This window comes from Poecilia formosa, unplaced genomic scaffold, assembly GCF_000485575.1.
Source record: "Poecilia formosa unplaced genomic scaffold, Poecilia_formosa-5.1.2 Scaffold262, whole genome shotgun sequence".
In the NCBI taxonomy this organism is placed as follows: Eukaryota; Metazoa; Chordata; class Actinopteri; order Cyprinodontiformes; family Poeciliidae; genus Poecilia; species Poecilia formosa.
The window spans coordinates 135,815-158,627 of record NW_006800201.1 but is presented as its reverse complement, the minus strand read 5'-3'; the positions used below and the strand labels follow the sequence as shown (position 1 = coordinate 158,627).

Below are 22,813 nucleotides of genomic sequence, written 5' to 3'. Positions count from 1 at the left end.
TGCAGTATCGGCCGTTATTTGTGCCGTTTTTGCAGTGGAAATGGTCAGAATAGCGGACAGAACCGCACTGGCCCAAAACGCTCAGTGGAAAAAAAGCATTATTGTGTTTTAATGCTGCACAAATTCCCAAACCAGAGGTGTAAGAACAGACTGATCCTGGAGAGAAAACTAATGTCTCTATTCTGCAGAGTATTAATTGGCTTCTACTCAATAACTCCCAAACAAAGGTGTTTATTAGCTGGGAAATAATGAGGCATGTTGCAATGTTTCCAGATGCAAAAGACGAAGGGGAGTTAAACAAAAATATTCCAATATTTTTAACATTTTCTCTGTTTTCTCTGCAAAAGTAACTTCACCACTAACAGTTAATATGGAAACACGACATTGAAGCACAGCTTCAAATCACCGACGCATATTCTCCTATAAAAGAGTTTATTCAAAACAAGTAAAAACAAAATGCTTAAAGTTGTCTACTCACCAGAGAAACAACGTTGTTGGTGATGACGCCTCCAAACAGAGTCTTTACCGTGTTTTTCTGTAGAGCAACATAATTAATGGGATTAATTTAAAATGGAGTCATGGTGTCTTTGTCTAATTTTGTCTTAAATATTCCACATTTCCTTCATTTCACGCCTCAGAACCATTCTTTAGAAAGACTGTACTCATATTTGAGTGCTCACCAGCTCCTGGGACATTTCCTCGATCTTGGTGATGAGGTCGGTGAAGAACTCGGTCATGTCTTTCTGCTCGCCGGTGTTCAGAGGCTGTTTGTCCATCGTATACGTTTTGCAGAAAGGTCGAGGGTTGTACGCCTTCCTCTCGCTCTCCTGAACACACAGACAGATGAACAACATCATGGAGGTTAACTGCACCTCTGTGACGCAATTAAATGCAAGTTTGTGCTGGTTATCATTTAAAATAATAAAATAAATTCAGGTTTGTGGTTGTGATGTTTAGAAAATGTGATGAAGTCGAACATGGAAAGCTTACCATGAGATAGGTGAACATCTTTTGCAGCTCCAGCAGCGTCGTCTTGTGTTTGATCTCCTCAGAGTACTGCACACACACAAACAATAAATACTTTAAACTATGTAATGAATTTAAATCAGGGTTTGAAAACTTTCCACAATAAAAAAAATTCCAAGCACTTTTCCAGCATCACACTTTGGACATAAAAGCAATATAAAATAAATAAAGAGAGTTTAAATTCATTTGTGGCATTTATTGCAGATATTAATAATGTCATAATACTTTAACATTCTGCCGCAGGGATAACTTATGCTAAATCATAACAAAATGTTATGTTTTGAAATGTCCCTTTCTCACACACACCATATACAACCAACTGGTTCGAGAACAAAACACTTAGAAAATATCCCTTTTTCAATCATTTTTTACATATAAAATATAAGCCCACATTTATTCCTGAAGTCATTGAGACGTTAGGAATAATAAATATTCAACACACCGAAACAGTCAAAAGAAATCTTGTTGGGGTAAATTACGTTCCACCAAAATACAAAGAAATCTGTAAAAATCACATTTAGCAATAGAAATAATGATGGTAATTCTAACCAACCTGAAATAAGAAAAGTTTAGTCTGATTTAACTTCAGAGAAAAAAAATGGGTCTTTATTGGGTGGTGGAAAATATCAGGTTTCAACTGTAATTAATGTTTGAATATCAAACACTTTGTATGGAAATCAAGCACTTTCCTTGAGATCACTTTGCTAAAGTTCAAGGCACCGCAGGGACCCGTTTAAATGTTCCTGAGCAGCTGCAGCTCCTGACCTGTGCAGTGAAGACGGCTTGTCGGGCCTCAGGGATCATGTACAGCTGCTGGATGGTGGACGCCATGTAGCAGGTTGCTCCGAGGTTCGTCAGCCCAACGAAGCGGCACTCGGCCCGGACGTCGTCGTGGGGCCAGTAGTCCCACTTATACGGGGCGTGAGAAGCTGGAAGGAAACAACAAATCACTGCGTGGAACTTTTTTTACTCTGCAAGGACACAATTCAGACAATGATGGGCCTTTTCCACGGATGCCGATCGGAGCCCGCTGGTTTTAAACCAGTGTTTCATGTTTCTACAGAAAAGACAAAAATTTGAGGTTCCACTGTGTTCCAGTTGGGCAACGCAGAATATCTGGTTTTACTGTGCAAACCGTGACGTCGTCACATGAACAGAGACACAACAAACCGGCATGGCAGCTTGATAGGAAAGATATAAGAGGTAAGATAAAAGATAACAAAATAAAAAGATAAAATATAAGAAAAGAACATATGAGGTAGAAGATAAAAAGTAAAATAAGTTAAAATAAGATCAGGTGGTATTAATGTAAGTTTTATCGAGTTGAGATTTGGGCTGTTTTATTGGAGTTGTGCTGGTTTTACTTTGTTTAGGCTGGAAACTGTCAGACCTGGCAACCCTGCGGCGAGGCGCACGACAGCGAGCCAAACGGAGCTACAACCTCATCGTTTAAAAAAAAAACACACGCAGCTGGCATGGCCACATGGAAACGTCAAACCGGCGTTCTGAAATGTATCTGCTCTGGAACCTTTTTCAAAAACTATCGTTTCTAACGTCCCTAGATGCTAAATCCATGTGGAAGCAGAGCCTAAAGGACCAAAACGACTTTAGCGGATAGAAATCGTCTCAGTGTTGGGGCAGAGAGAGGAAGCAGCTGTTCTTACACTGCATGTGCTGCGACATGACCCAGTTGTGCAGCAGCCGGTAGTTCTCCACCGAGCCCTTCACCATCTCCACCAGCAGGTCGTAGGCGGCCGCGCGGGCGGAGTGGGACTTGCACTTGGGCTGAGCCCGGTCGGCCAGGCTGGGCAGGAGGAAGAGGAGGTTGTAGACGTCCCGCAGAAACTCCTGTCCCTCGCGGGAGAACTTGAACGGCGGCTTGTGCTTGAGGACGCTGGTGGCGAGACGCAGGAGGCCCGTCAACCCGTCGTCCTCGATGTTCCCGTCCTGCTGGTCCAGGATCTCCCGGCTGGGTGTGAAAAGGAAAACCAAACCCAATCAGTTGGCTTCGCAAAAGTCAACACATCACTCAGTATGAGCCGAGAAATATCAGGGACACTTTATTTGAAGGGGTGACATGACTCTGTAATAAAATGAAGGATTCTTCATGAATGTTTGACTGTTTTCATGAAGTGTTGTTTGGTAAATAAAGACACTTTTAATGTAAAGTTGACTTTTTTAATGCAAGTTTTAATGCAACTTTGCATAAAAACGTCATTACTTACAGAATAATGCTAATTTATCTGAATAATGCTAATTATTTGAAATAATATAATCATTATAATATCAAATAGTGACAATGTCATTATTTGTCATTCTCAAATAATGTCATAATGTCATCCAAGTCTTACTAAAAAGTTACTTGTAAGATAGTTTTGTCTTCTTTAAAGCTTATTTGTAGTAGAAACTAGACCAAAAATACTCTAAGATTTTGTGTTTTGCAGTGACGTCATTATTAACCGAATGACGCTTCATGCTAAGGATCATAAACATTCATGAAGACCCCTTCATGTTCATGACAGCATCATGTCGGTCTTATGCACACCCCTTCAAATAAAGTGTTTGAGTCACCCATCTGCAGCTGTCCCACCTCCTGATGCAGTCGGCGAGGTGCCGGGCGAGAGCGTCGAGGTCCAGCAGCGTGGTCTGCATCGTGCCGGTCAGCGACAGAGAGGGAGAGACCTTCTGTGAGTTCAAACAGACCAATACTAGCAGCAGCTCAAAGCAACACCAGGAAGATGAAACAAACTGTGCATGAACGCGAGGACGGTGCTCTGACGCTCCCACCTGGCTGGCATCTTTCACGTGGATGTTATCGATGAGTTTGCAGAGAAGCCAGAAGTATTCCTTACAGCCGGTCCGCAGCAGAGGCTCCTCCTCGTAATCCTCCACCTGCAGATACAAACTGTGAGTAAAGCTCACAAAAATACAAACCTTGTTGGTAACCCGCTAATATAAAAAAACAAAATTGCAATTATGTTGCTTCCATTAAATTAGGAATAGTTATGTAATGGAGATTTGTTTCCACTAGTTTTGTGAAATACATTTATTTTGATGAAGCTTATAAACACCTCAATATAGCACAAATTTATTTATTTTTTTAATTGGTCCATCTCTGTTGAGCAAATACATTTTTGTAATTCCAATTTCTGCAGTTTTTAGGTCAATGGAAACATGGCTGTTGACTCCTCTGCTTCCAATGTGAATAAAAAAGGACAGCTCACAACATGAAGGCTGGAAAGAAATATTTAACACAATTTGAATATAATTCCTAAACCTGGCAAGACAGATCTCGGATTAGATGCATCACAATAACCAATTATGATGGACAATAAATTCTCCCAGACGTTATTGCGATAATATTGTTGTTTTGAGACCATTTTCAAGAAATATAAGGATGATAATGCAGAACACATTCTCAAAGATCAATACACTTGAATTTTTAACACTTAACATTGGAACTGGAAGCCATTTTAAAAAACTAAAACAAATAAAGAAAAAACCAAAACAAATAAAATGGATCCTCAAGTCTCTGTCATTTCAAAAAACGGAGCTGCTTGATACCAAAGCACCAGAGTGAAGACTTTTGTCTTTCAGTCTTTGGTAGAAAGAGAGAAAGAAACTAGAAAAACAAACATGCAAATGGAAATGATCAAGCCTGTTTGTGTTCATCATGGATTAATTGATTTTCTGCTTATTGTGACGGGCTTTTCTCCTATTGGTGAATTTTAGTTTTTACCACCAAGCTTCTCCATCTTTGCTCATAAAGTTGTGTCCCAGTTTTTCTTACCCCATCAAGGGGACAATGTCTCGAAGAAACCAACTGGATTTTGTGTAGCAAAGCTCAAATTGAGTCAAATCATCGTCCCAGAGGACCACTGACACAGAGTGTAGCTTGCCAGCTCCTTTTCTGGACCAACATCTGCAGGTGTTTGTGTGCAGTAAACTCACCCGTAGTGGTTTGAGAGCCTGAGCATCAGGCAGGAATTTGAGCAGCGTGGAGGCGGCAAGAAGCAGAAAGGATCGGTTGATGGACTCTCCACCCTCCAAACCGGACAGGGAGAGCTTGTAGAGGCCGTTACACGCCTCGTGCCTCACGGCCGGCTAAATCACAACAAAAGAAAAGCAATAAATCAACTTTAAATTTAAAGCACACTTTATCTTGTTGCTTCACTGTGCTCTGCTACAACAAACAAAAACTATAAATATGTCCATAAACACTCTGTCACTAAAACAAAACATGCTTTAAAAATAATAATCCAGGAGAAATTGGGCTGGATTGAAGGTGTTGGAATCGTGTAATGAAGGAGGGTTGAGCGGCGCATATATAGCCATGATTGACAGCGCTAAGACCCACCTCCTGGCTGTGATTGGTTGTTTTAGCTCAACTCATAATGACAGTTTCAACAAATACGTAAAAAAAAAGTTATTAAAGTTGCACACTGCAGCTTTAATAAAAAATAAGTTTCAAATCTCTGTCTGGATATTTTTGCTTATTTTAATTGCATGAAGTTCTTTAAATGTCCTGTGAGTAAATAATTTCGCCCATTTCTCCATAACAACTGGAACTTTCAATGTCTAGCAGTTATTTACAATTTACAGTCTATTAAGAGTGTTTCATCAGATTAAAATGAAGAAAAACATGCTTCTTGCAACGGCAGGTGTGAAATTACCCTAACAACCCGATATTGGCCGGAAAGAGCAACGTCTCCCTTTTCAGGAAACGTTGGAATTTTTCAGATAGCGCAAAAATAACGCAGAGTTACGGTACCGCAAAGTCGGCTTGTAAAAATGTGTTGTTGCTAAGTTAATCACCAGGTAAAGCAGCAGAGAGTGTCTGCTAGACATCAATAAAGTGGCGTAACTGTCGGCATGTGAAGGTCGTCTTAGAGCAGGATGTTCTGCTCTGAGGAAAACCGCTTAGAGACTTTATCCTTGTTGTTATGAGATTTAATCAAACTCTCAAAGACAAAAGATTCAGTTCTTATTTAACCGTAACAAGCGGCTCACCTCAGGAACCAGCAGCGTGAGCTTCTTGAGCCAATCGTGGAGGTGGTCGCTGTCGGCCAGACTGGACTTCACAGTGGACGAGCAGTGAGCCCAGCTCACCAGCAGCCACATCGAGTAGTGAGTCACTGCAGCAACAAAAACCACAGCGTCAGGATGAAAAAACATCTGATTTGTTTCCACTCCTACTCATCAGGACTTCTAAAGGTTTATATATTTGTTGTTTGGAGCCAAGAGGCATCAACTCTTACCTTCATGCCGCGACCTGTGGTCAGACTGAGCCTTTAGGACTCTGAAGCAAAAACAGAAAAATGTAATTTATTATTCATCTCGTTAGAAAACTTAAAGGGGCGGCATTATGTATTTTATAGGACAATCAAGTAACCATGTTCCCTTCAGTTGTTATAAAAATGCTATATAAAGCTCTGGAAAAACTAAGCAAACTGCACCGAACCGCGTTGAAAACCTCCTGGTTGTCCCACCAAATACTGATTTCTGAACTCTTCCTGAGTTTAAACATTGATGTTGTTGCTTTTAAATAAATATGAACTTGTTTTCTTTGCATTATTTGAGGTTTGAAAGCGCTGCATCCTTTTTCGTTATTTTGACCATTTCTCATTTTCTGCAAATAAAAACTAAATTACTGCTTGTAACTTCAGAGACATGTCGTCAGCAGTTCATAGAATAAAAGAACAAAGTTAATTTTACTCAAACATGAACCTATAAAGAGTAAAATCAGAGAGACTGATCATTTTAAGAGATCTCTCATTTGTTCCCACCCAGTGCTGTATATCAAATATAACCTAATAGAAATTTGACTTCTTAATTTAATGGCTTTAAATTGGCCCTCTGTCTCTTTAAAAGCTCCTTATCTTTCTGAAACTCTATTAACCCTTTAACAATGTTTTTATCAGTGTGGCACCGACAGTAGCTCCTATAATGAGCTCAGCAGTTCTACCAGCTGTTTGCTAATTGCTGCTGGCTAGTCTGAAGGAGCTGAGTGGAGAAGTCGAATGCGAGGGCTGATCTGTAAGGCAGACGCTTGGAAACTGCAGCTCAGAGGAGGAGTTAGGTCCATCCAGGTGTTTTCCACAGCTGAATGGTTGCCATGGCGATTAAAGGACTTCTCAAATCCACATGAAAGAATTAAGGCAATCCTCCAGGTATATTTTTGATGAGTGAATAACAGTACAACATGATGTAAAGCTAAAAAAAATTTAATTTTTACATAACACTGCCCCTTAAAAATGAGTGAACAATTTCTTGAGCCGCTGCTCACCTGTGTGCGAGGTTGTCGTAGGTGTAGGCCACATTGATGAGCCGCTGAATCAGGTTGGTGCCCTGAACGAGACTGAGGAAGACCTGAGAGGAGAGGAATGATCAGGTGAGCGGTTCAGAAAGTCTCCTCATCAACCATCAGCCGACCGGAGCACCGACCTCTGTAAGGCGCGGGATGTGCAGGCTTTTTCCGTGCTCCACCGTGGATTTGCGGGATTTTCCAGGCCACGCCCGTTTGCGTTGGCTCTCGGCAAGGCCGGACCAGGAAAAGACGTCGTGGTAGGCCAGGTCCAGGTCTGCGGGGTCGACTGCGAACTGGCAGATCAGCTTCAGGAGGCAGGCGAGGCAGTCCAGCTGCCACTGCAGGCAAAACGAGTGGAAAACACACAGTCAGAGAAAACATGGTCATGTATCCTCACAATCATGAATAAATGACAAAAGTTTTTAAAGAATCTCTGAGCCCATCGCTCCAGATTTCTTTTTAAGGCTGCTAGTCTTATTTCTGTTTGTAGAGTTTATAAAACTCAGATGAATCTGGGTTTTTCCATACAATCCAAATCTCTTTCTTTTTTTAAACAGATTTTTATCAGAAAGTAGGACCTGTGTTAGCTGCACCTGCTCTTAGACATGTCATGTGACTGCTGCAAAGCAGAGTTCTGCAGAAAGCAGCCGAAACAATTGCCATTAAAAATTAGGACGTACAAAGCAAAGAAAAGAAGGAGAAAAGTTTTTTCTGTGAATTTTGCACCTGGTTAACTTTAACTGAATTACCATCTGTTGCAAGCTGGATTATCAACAAGTCATATTAAAGCTAGTTAGCATTAGCTCAGCATATTATGTGGGATATAATAGAGAAGATGTAATACTGAGAGAAACATTTCAATAAAGAATCAGAATGAGACTTGTCAACAAACTCCTGTTTCACATGTGGTTGAAGCTAAAACAGGATTTCTCACCACAGTCCAGGACTCCTGATCTTTGGGCTCCAGGATGCCAGAGTTGAAGATCTCCAGGAGCAGCTGGAGACCTCCAGATGAAACAAACTGGAGTACGGCGTGAGGAGCATAAATCATCAGGTATGCCATTAAATATTCAACATGTTGTTCTGATTTTACTGTCAGCTGTTTCCTGTACCTTGCAGCTCCAGGTGTTCTTGCTGTTTTCTATCTGATCTTCACTGGAGTCGTCAGAGTCTGGGTACAGATCGCTGTAGCTGCCCTGAAAACACACAGACTGGAGTTAAAAACACTCACTCCCAATACGCACTTCGATTCAGAGTCTGACGTTTGTGTTTTAAAGGCCATTCTTAAATATTTGATGAGGAATTTGTACATCCAAACCACCAATAAGCTTACAGGTGTGAGCTTGAGAAAGGACAGAAAACATCAGTAAATCAAACTTTAAAACCCACAGATCAGAAATTCACCAAAACAACTGAAAAAGTGGACCTGACTTCACGGCTTGAATGTTAATAGTTTGTGGAAATGAAGATATTGTCTCAAGTATCTGAGCAACAGGCTCATTTAGAAAACTGAACTTATTATATTATTTAAGCTTCATATAATTATAATTGGGTTTCTAACATTACCTGTGAATAAAACAGAAAGTTACTTAATTTGTTTTCCCCCCAAAATTAGTGTACGGTCATTTATTTGAGCAGTAAACTTGTATTTATGGATAGAAATCAAACTAAATAATTGACTTTATTCTGTAAATCAGCTCTGGTCTACCTGGGTTTGTGCTAACCTCAATTGATTTACCGCTTGTACTGCAAAAATACTAAATCTTATGAAGTATATTTAGTCAAATTTCTGGTGCAAATATCTTAATACACTTGAAATAAGACTAAACTAACCTACAAGTAACCTTTTGAGCTTGTTTTAAGTAAGTAAGTAAATCTTTAATAGTATTTAAAAAGTACTTGTTCCATTGAAAGATTATTTCCCTCATAAAGCAAATAATCTGCCGATGTGCACGTAATTATTTCCCAATTTTAAGGAATTATTGACTTAAAACAACCTCTGATATCTTGCTGAAATATTACTCTCAGTCAGTTTTATCTTATTTCAAGTGTAATTAGATATTTACTTTAGAAACTTGACCCAAAATACTTGCAGCGTAGGAAGAAAAACACACCAGAGACCAGGTTTGAAATGTGGGTTGTGCTTCTCTTACAGTCGACTCTCTGTGGATGCGTCTGTTGGGTTTTCCCAGCGCCTCGATGATCTCCAGCGCGTACAGCAGCTTGTGGGGACTTTTAATCCTCAACAGCTCCTTCCAACAAAGGCCCTCCCCGCTCTGCAGAACATTCAGAAAGAGTGAGTTTTAGTGTTTTGTCTGGAACTGACTCACGGGAACGATCTGTTCATTGTTGTGACTAACCGCCTCGTCTGAGATGTTCTGGAAGGCCTGCAGCATCTTGGGACACGTAGGGAGGAGCATGAGCAGCTCCCAAACCCGACGGGACAGATTCTCTGCGTGGAGGTGGAGCTCCTCGCAGCGTGCGCTCTGGATTAAACACACACAGGTTTACAGGCTAGAAAAGCACTAAATGTAATAAACGGAGAGGGGAAGGACAGCTGCAGCACCTCTGGGCTCTCCTGCAGCTTCTCTGCGTTTGGACTGGGAGGTTTGAAACAGGCCAGCATCTCCAGCAGGTCGAACAGGGTGGTGAGGTGTGGCTCCTGGAGGAGCAGCAGCATGGGGATGTGCTCCTTCTGCGGCGGAGGCAGACAGGAGGCCGGCAGCTGGACGCCCTCCCCCTTCCTCTCCCTCCGTGGCGCTCCCAGAGAGACAAACACCATCTGCGGACGGACACACACACACGCATGACGTAGCAACGGGTCACCTGGAATCGGGAGCGTTTTTTCTGTAAACCGTTGTGACGAGTCACCTGCATGTCTTTAAATCCCAGCTCATGCAGAGTCTTTTCGTCGTAATCTGTAGTGAGTTCGTGGCCGGAGGAGATCATTCGAACTGGTCCCATCAAACCACCTGCAGGGCACACAACAGGAGTAAAACACACGCTGCTGGGACACTGGCAGCAGCCTAACAGCCACCTTGAACAGGTTAGAGTAGATACATGGGCCAATCGGAACATGAGCATTACATTTTTTGTAAAGTGTAATGAGATTTTAAAGTTCCTTCCAGGATGAGCCTTTTAATGCGTCTTGTCACTTTAAATCCAAATAAGCAGCTGTTGGCCACGACCCCATCTCACAGTTTGTGTCAACGTTATTTAATTTCCCTTTGGAAACAAAGTATTGTTGATTTGGATTGAATTTGTTTACACTTGCCCGTCCAAATGGCTGCAAATAGATCCACAATTACACAACTGTACATCTTTGAAAAGCACAAGTGGAACCTCCTGCAAAGTGTTGTCAACAACAAAACAAAACTTGTCTTTTCCAACAGCCATTGTACAGCGAATACAGCGGTAAAACCAGCTGACCAAACGGGTTGCTAGGTAACAGGGCAGGGCTCGGCTTGGGTTGCTAGGTAACAGGGCAGGGCTCGGCTTGGGTTGCTAGGTAACACTGCAGTGCCTGTTGATTGCGACTCAACAAGTGGGAGGTTTTTGAAACCGTTCATTTTATAGACACCAAAATATATTAAACTGTGTGGGCTGTTTTTAGATGCAGCAGCGATCTAAATGAAAGTATAAAAATGTGCAAAATGTGAATCTCGTTCTTCCTCCTCAAGAGTTGAATAAGCACAGTAAAAGGTTAGTCGACCTGGGAAGTCGCCCTGCTGCCGGCTGCTCTGACCGAACTCCTGCAGCTGCGCCTGCTGGTTCATCTGCTCCTTCTGCAGGTTCTCGTACCAGTGGGTCACCTCAGCCCGCAGGTCAGCAACCTGATCACTGGGATACATCTCAATGGTCATCTGTAAAACAACAACAAAAACAGCTGAGTCTCGGCCATCTAATGTAAGAGAAGATGGTGAACACCGTCTGAAGTCAGATTTCCCACTGGGAAACTGAGAGCAGCTCCAACTACACCCAGTTATGACTTAAACTGTGAACTATGCTTTTCAATATGGCTGCTTCTCACATAAACAGTTATAAGCTGTGGTGGAAATATGCTTATATGTGTAACAGTGAGTCTTAAATCAATCAACAAATCAAAAGTGTTTGCTTATGGAAAATAAAGCTTAAAATTATGTTTGTGAGAAACAATACCTGCATTTTTATTATAAATGTGCACAAGACTTTGTCAATATTCCACTAATGTTGGGGGGAAATACATAATGTCACAATTGCATTAAAGAGGAAAAGTAATTAAAGAAATCACATGAATAAGTTTGTTCACTTGACAAGTCATTAAAAAACATCCTCTTCCCACCACTTCCTGTCGTCTTCTTCATATTTTCCAGCAGTAGCAACATCTGGTTGTGGATTATGATGTGATAAAAGTGTTTCCATTGTGAAATACACAAATTCTGATACATCCCATAAAAAAAAAAAAAATCACCTTTCTACAGAAAAATGTGAGTTTTTTTTAAATTGGCATGCTTCTATTGAGCAAAAATATTTTCATAATTCCAATTTGAGCAATAATCAATGGAAACACAGCTAATGTTTAAGTTAAAATTCTGACTTCTTAACCAGAACATCAGCATTATTTCTATCCACTTTACTCCAACATATCACTTTGTGCAGGTCTATTCCAGTAATTTAAATTCATCTGAATGTGACAGAATGCCAAGAACGTTTCTAGGAGCCGACTGGCTGTGCAGAAACTCACCTTGTCAGGAAGGCCAGCAGGCTGACAGACGATCCTGAGAGGCAGAGACTGTTTGTCACTCAGAGCTTTCAGATGGCTGCTGATTCCAGTCCCCTCGATCTGCCACTGCCGAAGGTGATACGCAAACCTGCCGCAGACAGGACACACAATAACATCATCATAAATAAAGCCAGCTTTCTGTGTGTGTGTGTGTGTGTGTGTGTGTGTGTGTGTGTGTGTGTGTATGCGTGTGTGTACCTGCGTCGGAAGGCCTCTAGGTGCGTTTTGAGCATGAGCAGCCCCCGCTCGATGCTGGTCAGGCTGGAGTGACCGTCCTTCTCCATGTTGGCTGAGGCCATCAGGAGGCTCTCCATGCACTTCCTGATGAACTCCTGCTCCTTCTCCAGGCCCGTCTTACCAGCTGCAAACACATAAAATTTAAAATTTTCAAAACCCAATTAGAGGGATCGGTTAAAGATGTCCAAACTTTGCACCATGTGTACCAAAATAATGGGTTAACAAAAAACATTTTAAAAAACTAAAATCACCCAAAATGTTGATTTTTTTTTTTTGTAGGAATGGGATTGCAGTCAAAAGTTCAAATAATGATTTTTTTTAAGTGTTTGTTAAATAAAATGCATCCAGTTTTCTTATTATTTTGGGCTTGATTGAAGAAAACTGAATATTTTTGTCTAAACTCAGCAAACAAAAATAATGCACTTTAAAAAATAAAAAAGCATTTCCATTTGTAATGTGCTTCTTTAGGACACCAGTCACAGAAAATAGTGTGATTTGTATCACTAAATTGCACAATGCAGCTGTATTTTAAAATTTATTGACATTTATTGATCCTTTCATTAAACAAAAGGTGGAGAAAATGGTAGATCAAACCATTTCAGGGGGTTTAAACATCATTACCTGGAGCTTATTGTGGGAAATTCATTACAATAAATGACATACAATAAAAATAATAAAAAGCTGCCAGAGAGGTTGGAAAAGATGATAATTTGTTGCTGCATCTAACATTTCTGTAAGTAGGATTTAATTTAAGAGTTGTCATTTTGTCCCAATTCATTTAATCTTTATGGTTGAGAGGCCTGCGAATGAACACAGCCGACTCACAGACATCTGCATTTCAGGTGAGCTTGTACCAGATCTCTGTTAAAACTGACTGACCGTTGATGTAGTAGGAGTTGATGTACTGGATGGCGGCGCGGGAGATGTCAGCAGACTGAGCTCTCAGAGCGATTCCCCACAGCTGGTCCATCCCACACAGCTGGAAACAAACACAGCAGGCGATTGGCTCCATCAGGGACGCAGCGGTGCGTTCAGGGTCAGAGAGGAGGGGCTTTGAAAGAACAACACCGTCTTCTTTTCTCCTTTAATAAAATCTGGGCTTCGCATAAACCGTTTTCTCACACTTGTTGCCAACGTAATGTAGACATGCTTTTAATACTAGACGAATTTCCGTTATTGCTTTTACACTGAACCAACGCTGTGTACAGAGAAATGCCCTTTTGGAATATGTTGCCTTCTGAAATTACATTGATGGCTGATCATGTAAATTTAAAAAAATATCGTAAAAACCTTTATAATGGAGAGAGATTTAGTATCAACTTGATGGAAATGTTTAAATTTATATTCAAAGTTTGATATCGTTTGTTGTATTTGTCTTTGTTTTTAGTAAAAACAAAAAAATACACAATTACAACAAAGAAGAAGAGAAGAAAAAAACACACCCAACAAAGCCCTGTAAAAACTGTCACCTAGAAGATATGCAACAAAAAAAATTCAATTAAGATCATAAAAACACCAATTTCAAGATTTATGGGAACATGGAAAAAATGTTAATGGTTGTTGGTGGTTCATGGAAAAAAGTCAAAGTATTTCCAGGTTTTATGAAATCCATTTTCAGAGCCTCTCATCACATACTTGATTTTCTCTAGTTTTAAGTTATGCAGTGCGTCTTTTATCCAGCTTCACTCTGTGGGTGGAGCAGCATCCTTACATTTAGGACGAACCAGGTGAGCAGAGCAATCACCTTTCCACCTCCAGCAGGTAAACCCAACCCCTCAGGAGGAACCCCAAAAAGCTGCATAAATGGGTTTGGAGTAATCTCAACTCCAAATACAGCTGAGAGTGCTTTATCTTTGTTTTTAATTTAATTCTGGTACGGTTGAAAAGGTTTGTGTGGTATTTTGTTGGGTGTTTTCCTAAGTCATCGAAGCAGTTGATTTGAATTTTGTGTGTAATTTAATTGTCATTATGTCTGAAGGATTATGTCATTTTTGTAAAGGATTTCAATTGTAATGTTTGGTGTGGACCCCAGTCCCTACTATGTCAGACCCTTAGATACACAAATGAACAGGTTCACCTCGCAGCTGGAGGCGTTGTCCAGGGTGCTGGTGGCGAGGCGAGCCAGGTTGCAGAGGTGCTGGAAGAGGTTGAGGCCGGTCATGCTGATGGTTTCTGGTTTCAGCTGAGGCATCTGGAGACAAACATCAGCGCAGATTAACAAACAGCTGCCGTCCCCACGGAGCGGGACGGCTTTCCGCTCCAGCGCGCCATAAAATCCATCCAGCTGAGAACATTTAGGGCTGGAAGTATCTGCTGTCACCAATTCATTTTATTCCAGCTCTTATCCAAAACCTGCAATGTTTCAATAAGGGCTTAAAGAGGCAGCGCGCAACTTTTATTTTAAAAACCCAAACATTTTTCCACACATCTGTTGAAACTCGTGACAGTATGACGCGGGGGGAAAATACAACTTCCTCTGTCTTTTCCCAGTGCTAACTAGAAACAACCAATCAGAGCCAGGAGGAGGGCCGTAGCGCTGTCAATCATGCCCGTGTGCGCCCTGCTCAAACCCTGCAGGGCGCACACAACCCTATTGTGAATGCTAAGGCTAGTTAGCTTGGCCAATGATGACGGCAGATAAATGTTTTTCCGGAAACGGTGAATTGTTTCTCCGCTATTCACACATTTAGCAGCTTGTTCACAAGTTTTAGCTAAGCCTCAAATAGCAATAGATTTTTTTATCTTAAAATGCCAAAAGTATAAAAACATTCTGTATAGTTTGGGCTCAATTACTGCAATTAAGTGTTTTGTTCATTCAGCAAATTGCCGTTTTTGAGTTTGTATACTTAATTAGTAAACCAGTTGACAATTATTTCAGTAATCGATTCGTCACGATTAATTGTTCAAGCCGTTACACAAAACACACCAAAGCCATCAACAACTAAACCTCCCCAGTTTAACAGAAAATATCAGACATTTTGTTTGCTCTTCAGCCTCGATGCGACATGCGCACCTTCTCCAGAAAAAGGTGCTTGTACGTCTCCATGCCCATGGCGTGCTGGTCCTTGCTGCGAACCTGATTGAGGAACCAGTGCAGCGCATCATCGTAGCATTCAGCGTCTTCTACCAGACAGTGCCACAGGATGTCCACCTGTTCCAGACTCAGTCCTGAAAGAGACGGACACAAAAACCTTCATCTTTTTCACTGTTACATGAAGGCAATTCAAACAGTTCTGCATGCTGGGAAGACCATGGAGCGATTTCTGTTTGGTCAACAATAAAACAGTTGAGGGAAATCCTTAGTAACACTTCAGCGCATCTGGTTTTCATTCAGAGTCTGTGTGGAGTGGTGGAACATTTCACGCATCAAGCGCTACGCGATTTGGAGCGTTTAGTGTTTTGAGCGTTTCAAGCACGTCCAGCGCTGGAGTTGAAAATCTGAACTTTAACGGCTCAATGTGGAGCGTCAACCAGCACGTAGTGGTGCATTTTCCAATATATTCTCAGAAAAATAAAAAACTAGGGAGGATAAACTAATTGTCGCTGCTTCCTCTCGTATAATAATCTACAAGAGTTTCGACTACACAGACAGAATAGAAAGGATCTTGCTTGGAAGAGGATCAGTGAAATGTCGAGTAAGTTATAACTTATTTGAAAATGTTTCCCTGCATTTGAGCTTTCCAAATCCATCCAGAAAAAATGAACGTATTTATTTAGATCAGGAGTCACCAACTCCAGTCCTCCAGGGCTACCATCCTGCAACTTTTAGATTCACCTCTGCTCCAAAATGTCTGAATTCCCTCACCAGCATTCATTCCTCTCTGCAATAGGCTGGAAACGAGCAGTTTATTTGATCCAGGTGTGTTTGAGCAGAGACGCATCTAAAAGTTACAGGATGGTAGCCCTCGAGGACTGGAGTTGGTGACCCCTGGACTAGATAAAATATTCAGAAGATGGTGGAAGAGTTTGAGGAACACGTATGCCAAGGAGTCTGACTTCAAAGTGCAGACGCATCAAACTTGAATCGTCAGACACGTTTTTAGATGCTCAAAATGCGTTCGGTGTGAACGCACCAAAAGAAAACTGGATCAGAGTGTGATAATATACAATATAGACACAAATTAATTTTAAGATTTAAATGCCAGAAGAGACTGAAAAGACTCCCTAAACCAACATCTGTCTTTCTGAAAGTAGTTTTGTGCTGCAGTCAGTGGAAACCAGCAGCCAGCGGTTTGTTTATATAAAATATTCATGTCCAAGTCGAGGTTTCTGCAGACTGCACAGCAGAAAAGGAAAACAATGTTTCTTTTAAATCCTAAATGCTAAATCAGCCTCTCTCCCACACATACGCACCCAGACAAGCGGGGAGCATTGTTCTCAGCGGAGCAGCATAAGTGTTGTGCCATTGTTTGCCCAAAGATTCAGGAAAACCAGATGCACATTCAGGATCCTATTGTGAAGCTACAATAAAATCAGCTTTTCCTTGAGACCCACTAATGACAACATAAAATGCTGGAGAAACCATTTGACATATTTTCCTATCAAAATGCTTACTTGGCACATTTCAATTAACAATTAAATGCTAAAACATCTCAGTTATGTTCAAAGACCAGGCCTCACAAGATCCTGCAAAAGCATTCATTCAAGTTTATCGCATTTTCCGACTTCAAAACCACAAACTTATAACGTTTATTTTGTGGATTTTGTGTTCTGCATCAACACAAAGTAGTGTGAAATGCATTGTGGGAAGGAAGGCTCCTGTTTGGGGTTTGCCACAAGTCATCTAGTGGAAACGGCAAACGTGGAGGACGATAATTTGGGCAAACACGACCAAAATGTAACATCCAGGACAAAGATTAGGAACTTGGGGAGAAATTCGCTTCCCATCAGGAAGACGACTCTAAACGTAGAGCTAGAGCTCCCAATCAGTGGTTTAGATCAAGACATATTTCGGTGTCAAAGTCTGGACTGAAATCTAGCTGAGAATCTGTGGCAAGGATTCAAAAATGCAATTTACACATGATCTTCATCCTGTTCGTCTGAGGTTCATCTTTTCTGAACAGATAAACCTACATGCTGTCAGCGGCATTTTCCAAGAGACTCATAATGCAGTAAAGATGTTTCTATAAGAACTTGACTGAGAGCGGTGAATAGAAATGTGTTCCATACTTTTATTTGTAGAGAAAAAAATTTAAAAATAATGCATTTTTAACTTCCAATTCACAGTTATGCACATCTTCTTAATGGTCTAATCATATAAAATACCATTGAGACGGGATCATAGTTAGAAACTTTTTGTTTTAAGTGAAAAAAAAATTAAATTAATTTCAATACTTTTCCTATCTTACTGGATTCTGATGAGAAACTAAAAACAGACTTATGATGCATCTAACATGATTATTGCTTTCAAAACAACAAAACCAAAAATCCTACAAGCCCTTCATTTTACAATGTTCCCATTCTGAGCCTACAGCTAAAAAAAACCAAACTTTTACTGCAGGAAAATGAATGCCGAGTCTAATCAAAACAAAAACAAAAGCCTTACTGAAGTGGTCTGGTGATCCCAGCGTTGAGAAGACGCAGGTGAGGAACTGCAGGCGGACCTGCACCTCTGCACTGTGGCTGTACCTGCAACAGCACAAGAAGAAGAGGAGCAATTTGTGTTACCATCAGGAAACTGAATTAAATAAACTTCAACATCTGAGGCTAGCATAACTACAGAGTTTTGCAGCTTTAAGGGGCTGCAGATGAGCATAAAAACATGGTTTCTTTTTAAAAGCTTCATCCTGTTTTGTGTTCATGAGCTGGAAAAAGATCTGGATCCATATTCTCAAAGAATCCCCAGAGACGAAAAGTGACGTCGTCGTCACATTCTTAGAATATTACTTTGGTAAGATAGAAGTTACTCACAGAGCATTTTAGGAATTAAGAAAACCCATAATGTGACAATGCTAGGTGTAAAGAGGAGGACCAAAATAATGATAATAAATAAAAACAAAAATAATAAATGGTAAATTAACTTCAAATATGTATGAAATCAAAGCTGATTCTGGGCTGTTCTGGATAAAACCAGTTTTTCTTACCTAAATGTAAAACCCTCTAAAGTTTGAGTAAAAGTTAAGAGGAACTCCTGAAAACAAAGAGCTGTTTTTTGCTGTTCAAAGCCGGTCGGGTTTGGGGGAATCACCCCCGGCAGACTCACAGAGCAAACTTGTGTCGGTGTTCTCGGACTTCTTGGATGTAGTGTTGCAGGTTGTCGAAGAACAGCTTCATCATGTGCAGCTCCTTCTCAGCCCACCTAACAGAAACAACAACCAGATCAGCCCAGGCTGCAGGCAGGAAGACTGAAGATGTTTACGTCTCTAATCTTCTCAAAAGATGAGTCGATTTGCAAAACAGTAAAGTAGCTGCATATTTTATTTAATCTTTGCTGGACTTTGATGAAAAAAGCAAACAGAAGTTGGTTAAACCAAACAACATGTGCTAAGAAAAAAAAAAGCTTATTGTTGTGCTGCTGTGTTGCCATGGCGCCTGAATAAAGGCTCTGCTGCTTACATAGTAATCCAGTGGGTGTCGTAACTGGAGCCAAACTGCTGGAAAGTGCCAAAAAGTTTAGGAAGTAAGCGCAAGGAAACCACGACGGACCTGAGAGGAATGAAGAAGATGGAGTTAAATAACCCACCGGGGACAAGCAGTGAATAAACTTTGGAAGAGTTCAGGGGAATGCGTTTTGTTTTACCCAAGTGCTAAAGACAGAAACAGCTAAATTACTGATGTCTAATTTAAAAGCACAAGTTTCATTATGTTTATTGGGGGGAAAAAAGAAGCATTGCATTACACGTGAGTTTGAGTCGTGCTTACCGATGATGGGCCAAGTTGTCAAGGCAACCCTCGATGAAGCGCATTCGGATCTGTCTGTCGGTGAACCAGCAGACCAGAGAACACAGCAGCTTCTCCGCTTCGTTAATCAGACCCTCAGAGAGATGAATCTGAACAGATGTGAAGAAAATCAGAACAACCCAACAATTCCTCAAAACCAACAAGCTGCAGGCTGTTTCCTCTCAACGACCCAGATGTGGCATTTAAGCAGCATGATCTTGTAATTCTGTTCAGGGGACTAATCCCAGTTTCAATCAGTAAAATCTTATTGGATCAAATATCTCTTGATCTGGATCTTTAAGATTAAAAACCAGCTAAAGCCCTACCAGAACAAATTCATGGTAACGTTTTTTTCCAATCTCAGAATGTCAATCCTGCTCCGTTTCTGAGAAAAGTGAAAATACGTACCGCGTCTTCGTCTTGCACCAAGTCCCAGAGCAGCGTATTCCCCTTCTTACAGACATTATCGAGGTTGATGTCGGTCATGGCGTGGCTGGAGTACTGGTGTTTATGAACAGATGGACCTGCAGGATCACACAGAGGGAACCGAACCTTTAAATCCGGCGGGTTTGCAGCCGGATAAGCCGTTTCGTTCAGCAGGCCTCCCTCACCTTGCACCAGGTGCTCATGGTAGATGGAGGCCAGGTTGGGGAGGTGCTGCTGCAGGTGGGAGCTGAGCTCAGCATGGGAGTTGATCTGGACCAGCTCCTCCTCGCAGCCCGACTCCTCGCCGTCAAAGTCGGCCATGTTTTTCTCTGACTTGGCGCTGACCTGGGAGCTGCTGCAGCTGACGTCATCAGCACTCAGCATGTCCTCCACCATGGGACTGGAGGAAGAATCAATCAATCAATCAATCATGCTTTATTGATCCCAAAGGGAAATTACAAGAAAGAGGGAATCTTAAAATAACTCAGTTATAATGGGCAGCAGCAAAACCTAAGAATTTCCAAAGTAATTTTTCAAACTTTTCCAGCACAAAAACAAAAATGACCAAAAGAAGACAGTTTCAATTCACTATAGATATTTCTGTTATTAATATTAAATGTGATAATATTGTACATACTAAAACAGGGGCAAGGAAACCTAAAATATAACATCCCATCACCTGACTGGTCGAGAAGCAAAGCACTAATTTATCTAACACATGAAAATCAATTAAATTTTATTTTTATACCACAATTCAGCAAAGCGGCAGCTCAAAGTGCTTTAAATCATAAATATAAGACAACTTTTATTTAAATTACACAGATCAATAAGTTTTTGAGCCATAAGGAATAATACTCATTTCATTTAAACAATCCAGAAATTAGCATTTATATTGTTCATCATTTATAGTGATGAAGAAATTTGATTTATTATTGGCGTCACTAAAAAACATTCAGTTAATGTTTAAAACCCCTGAAACTGTCTGTACTGTTGGGATTTTCTCCACTGCTTGTTCAATTAAAGTATCAATAAATGTCAATAAATAAATAAAATAGCTTAGTGATACAAATCTGACTTTTTTATGTGGCTGGTGTTGCAGAGAAACGTATTACAAATTAGCCTTTTTTCCAAGAGCAGTGTATAAAAAAGTATTAAAATAGTTTTATCACGATATAAAAGTGATAAGTACCAAGTCCATATCGCCCAGCCCTATGAAGAAAGTTTAAAAAAATATCTAAAATACGCTTTTGACAAGTTTTCTGGCATTTAGCAAATATAAATCATTTTAGTGATTCTACCCGACCTAAAACTTCAGACAGCGGGAAAAGCTGTGTGTCTTTTTATTATGAAAACATGAGGCTTCAACTGAACTCCAACAACACTCCTTGGTTGCCTAGCAACAGGCACTGGAGTAACCAGTGCAGCAGAAGTTTCAGGTTTTACTACTGAGCCTCACAACTGCTGAAAAATAAAAACAAAAACAACGGCGTGGAGTGAAAACCGTTGATGAAGGAGGACGGGTCACACCATCAGTTTGGTAGTATTTCGGATATTTAAAACAAAAAAAGTATCAATACCAGCCCTAAAATAATGTTTTCCAAATTTTGGTTTTTAACCAAACATTAGATTAAACTTTATTACAAAACTGTGCAGATTGAATATCAAGCACTTTCAAAGATTTTATAAATAATTCAAGCTCTTTTCAATTGAGATTGAAGCATTTTCAAGGACTTTAAGCACTCGGCATCATCATCATCAACAACTTTATTAAATACACAAATAAGTCCATATGAGAAAATTATTAATATTAATAATTTTAAAAATACAAATAAACCCTGAAGCTCAGTTTAGAATAAGAAGCAAATTTAGCTTGATGATTAAATTGTCCCAAAAGTTTTGCGATAAATGATAATATTGTTTTTGAGACCATAATATGTTAATGGAATGATAAAGCAAGTTTAGAGTAAACTTTAATTTATTTGGAGTTTTGACTAAGAATCAGAAACTCTTACCCTTCGTGGTGATGGTGGTGATGATGATGGTGGTGGTGGTGGTGGTGGTGGTGGTGCTGCGGGCCGATGAACCGGCGGCAGTTGAACAGCTCGCTGCTCATGGCCTCTCCCAGGAAGTCCCCCGGCCTGGGCAGGCAGGGCGGCTCCTGGGGCCCCTGGCCCATCTGAGACGGGCTGATGTCCTCCGGCTGCTGCTGGGGCTCCATCGCCTCGGCCCGCACCGATGACGACGAAGAGCAAGCATCCAGCAGCCGCAACCGGCCCTCTAAAGAAGTCGACGCCGCCGTTACCATGACAGCGGACGTCTCCGGGCTGAACTGGAGGACTTTGGTTTTGGCTCCTCCCCCTGACCCGATGGGGCCCACGCCGTGAGCCGACCCCTCGCCGAGCGCCTCCCCGGCCTTCCTCTTCCTCGTCTCGGTGTGCCCCTCCTTCTGCTGCCCGTCCTCGGCGTTGGACGCGTTCCCTTCGTCGTCGTCTTCCTCGTCGTCGTCCTCGTCCTCCTCCTCATCCTCCTCCTCGTCCTCCTCCTCCTCCTCCTTCAGGGCCTCGCTGTCGGCCATGTCGTCAGAGTGCAGCTCGCTGCCGGGGCTGCCGGCTGATTGGCTGGCGCGGCTGGAGGCGGCCTCGTTGCTGGAGGCCTCGCTGCGCCCGCTGCTGCTGCCGGGGCCGCTGCTGCCCTCCTCCACGCTGTTGGCCGTCTCGTCGGAGCTTCCCTGCATCGACTCCTGGACGAACGACAGAAACAGCCCGTTGCTATGGAAACGACTCAGAGCTTTTCTGGCTCAGTGAAAGGGTTAAATTTAGGACTGAAACGATTAATCGTGATGAATCGATCATTCAAATAGTCGTTAACTAATTTAGAGATTGTTAACAGGGTGATTAATCAATAATTGTTAAAATTAAAATGAGATCAATAATTTCCATTCGGATTTTCTTCTTTTTACAGACACTTCGTTTTACAGAATCTTCACAATTCATTTTACTTATGATTTCTGTTGTGTGTGTTTTTATTTCCGTTTTATTTATTGTTTATTGCTGTTATTTAAAATATAAACAACAATATTAGTTTGTGAGAACACAAACTATTCTCTAAACATGCATTATTATTCCACTATCTATATATTACAATTTCAAAAAATCTTTTATTATTTATTGCAATAA

The 22,813-nt window shown here is 41.1% G+C and overlaps 1 protein-coding gene across 2 annotated transcripts in view; it reads right to left on the bottom strand.

The window, feature by feature from the left end:
* usp34 (ubiquitin specific peptidase 34) overlaps positions 1–22,813 on the bottom strand; it is a 76,207-nt gene that overhangs the window by 17,370 nt on the left and 36,024 nt on the right. Inside the window, exons 14-44 of one of the 2 annotated variants that reach the window (XM_007570485.2) lie at positions 21,650–22,377; positions 19,823–20,037; positions 19,620–19,735; positions 19,194–19,321; positions 18,888–18,977; positions 18,535–18,630; positions 17,878–17,960; positions 15,346–15,500; positions 14,410–14,523; positions 13,212–13,311; positions 12,294–12,456; positions 12,057–12,183; positions 11,046–11,196; positions 10,205–10,305; positions 9,900–10,115; positions 9,694–9,819; positions 9,487–9,609; positions 8,446–8,529; positions 8,268–8,354; positions 7,471–7,671; positions 7,313–7,395; positions 6,285–6,325; positions 6,037–6,161; positions 4,978–5,130; positions 3,814–3,918; positions 3,617–3,672; positions 2,691–2,995; positions 1,792–1,955; positions 991–1,056; positions 681–827; positions 479–535 (exon numbers count right to left, since the gene is read on the bottom strand). In XM_007570485.2, the coding sequence (XP_007570547.1) occupies positions 479–535; positions 681–827; positions 991–1,056; positions 1,792–1,955; positions 2,691–2,995; positions 3,617–3,672; positions 3,814–3,918; positions 4,978–5,130; positions 6,037–6,161; positions 6,285–6,325; positions 7,313–7,395; positions 7,471–7,671; positions 8,268–8,354; positions 8,446–8,529; positions 9,487–9,609; positions 9,694–9,819; positions 9,900–10,115; positions 10,205–10,305; positions 11,046–11,196; positions 12,057–12,183; positions 12,294–12,456; positions 13,212–13,311; positions 14,410–14,523; positions 15,346–15,500; positions 17,878–17,960; positions 18,535–18,630; positions 18,888–18,977; positions 19,194–19,321; positions 19,620–19,735; positions 19,823–20,037; positions 21,650–22,377 (4,506 nt within the window). Of the gene's footprint in view, positions 1–478; positions 536–680; positions 828–990; positions 1,057–1,791; positions 1,956–2,690; positions 2,996–3,616; positions 3,712–3,813; positions 3,919–4,977; positions 5,131–6,036; positions 6,162–6,284; positions 6,326–7,312; positions 7,396–7,470; positions 7,672–8,267; positions 8,355–8,445; positions 8,530–9,486; positions 9,610–9,693; positions 9,820–9,899; positions 10,116–10,204; positions 10,306–11,045; positions 11,197–12,056; positions 12,184–12,293; positions 12,457–13,211; positions 13,312–14,409; positions 14,524–15,345; positions 15,501–17,877; positions 17,961–18,534; positions 18,631–18,887; positions 18,978–19,193; positions 19,322–19,619; positions 19,736–19,822; positions 20,038–21,649; positions 22,378–22,813 lie in introns of both variants that reach the window. The other variant, XM_007570484.2, reaches the window with a different exon arrangement.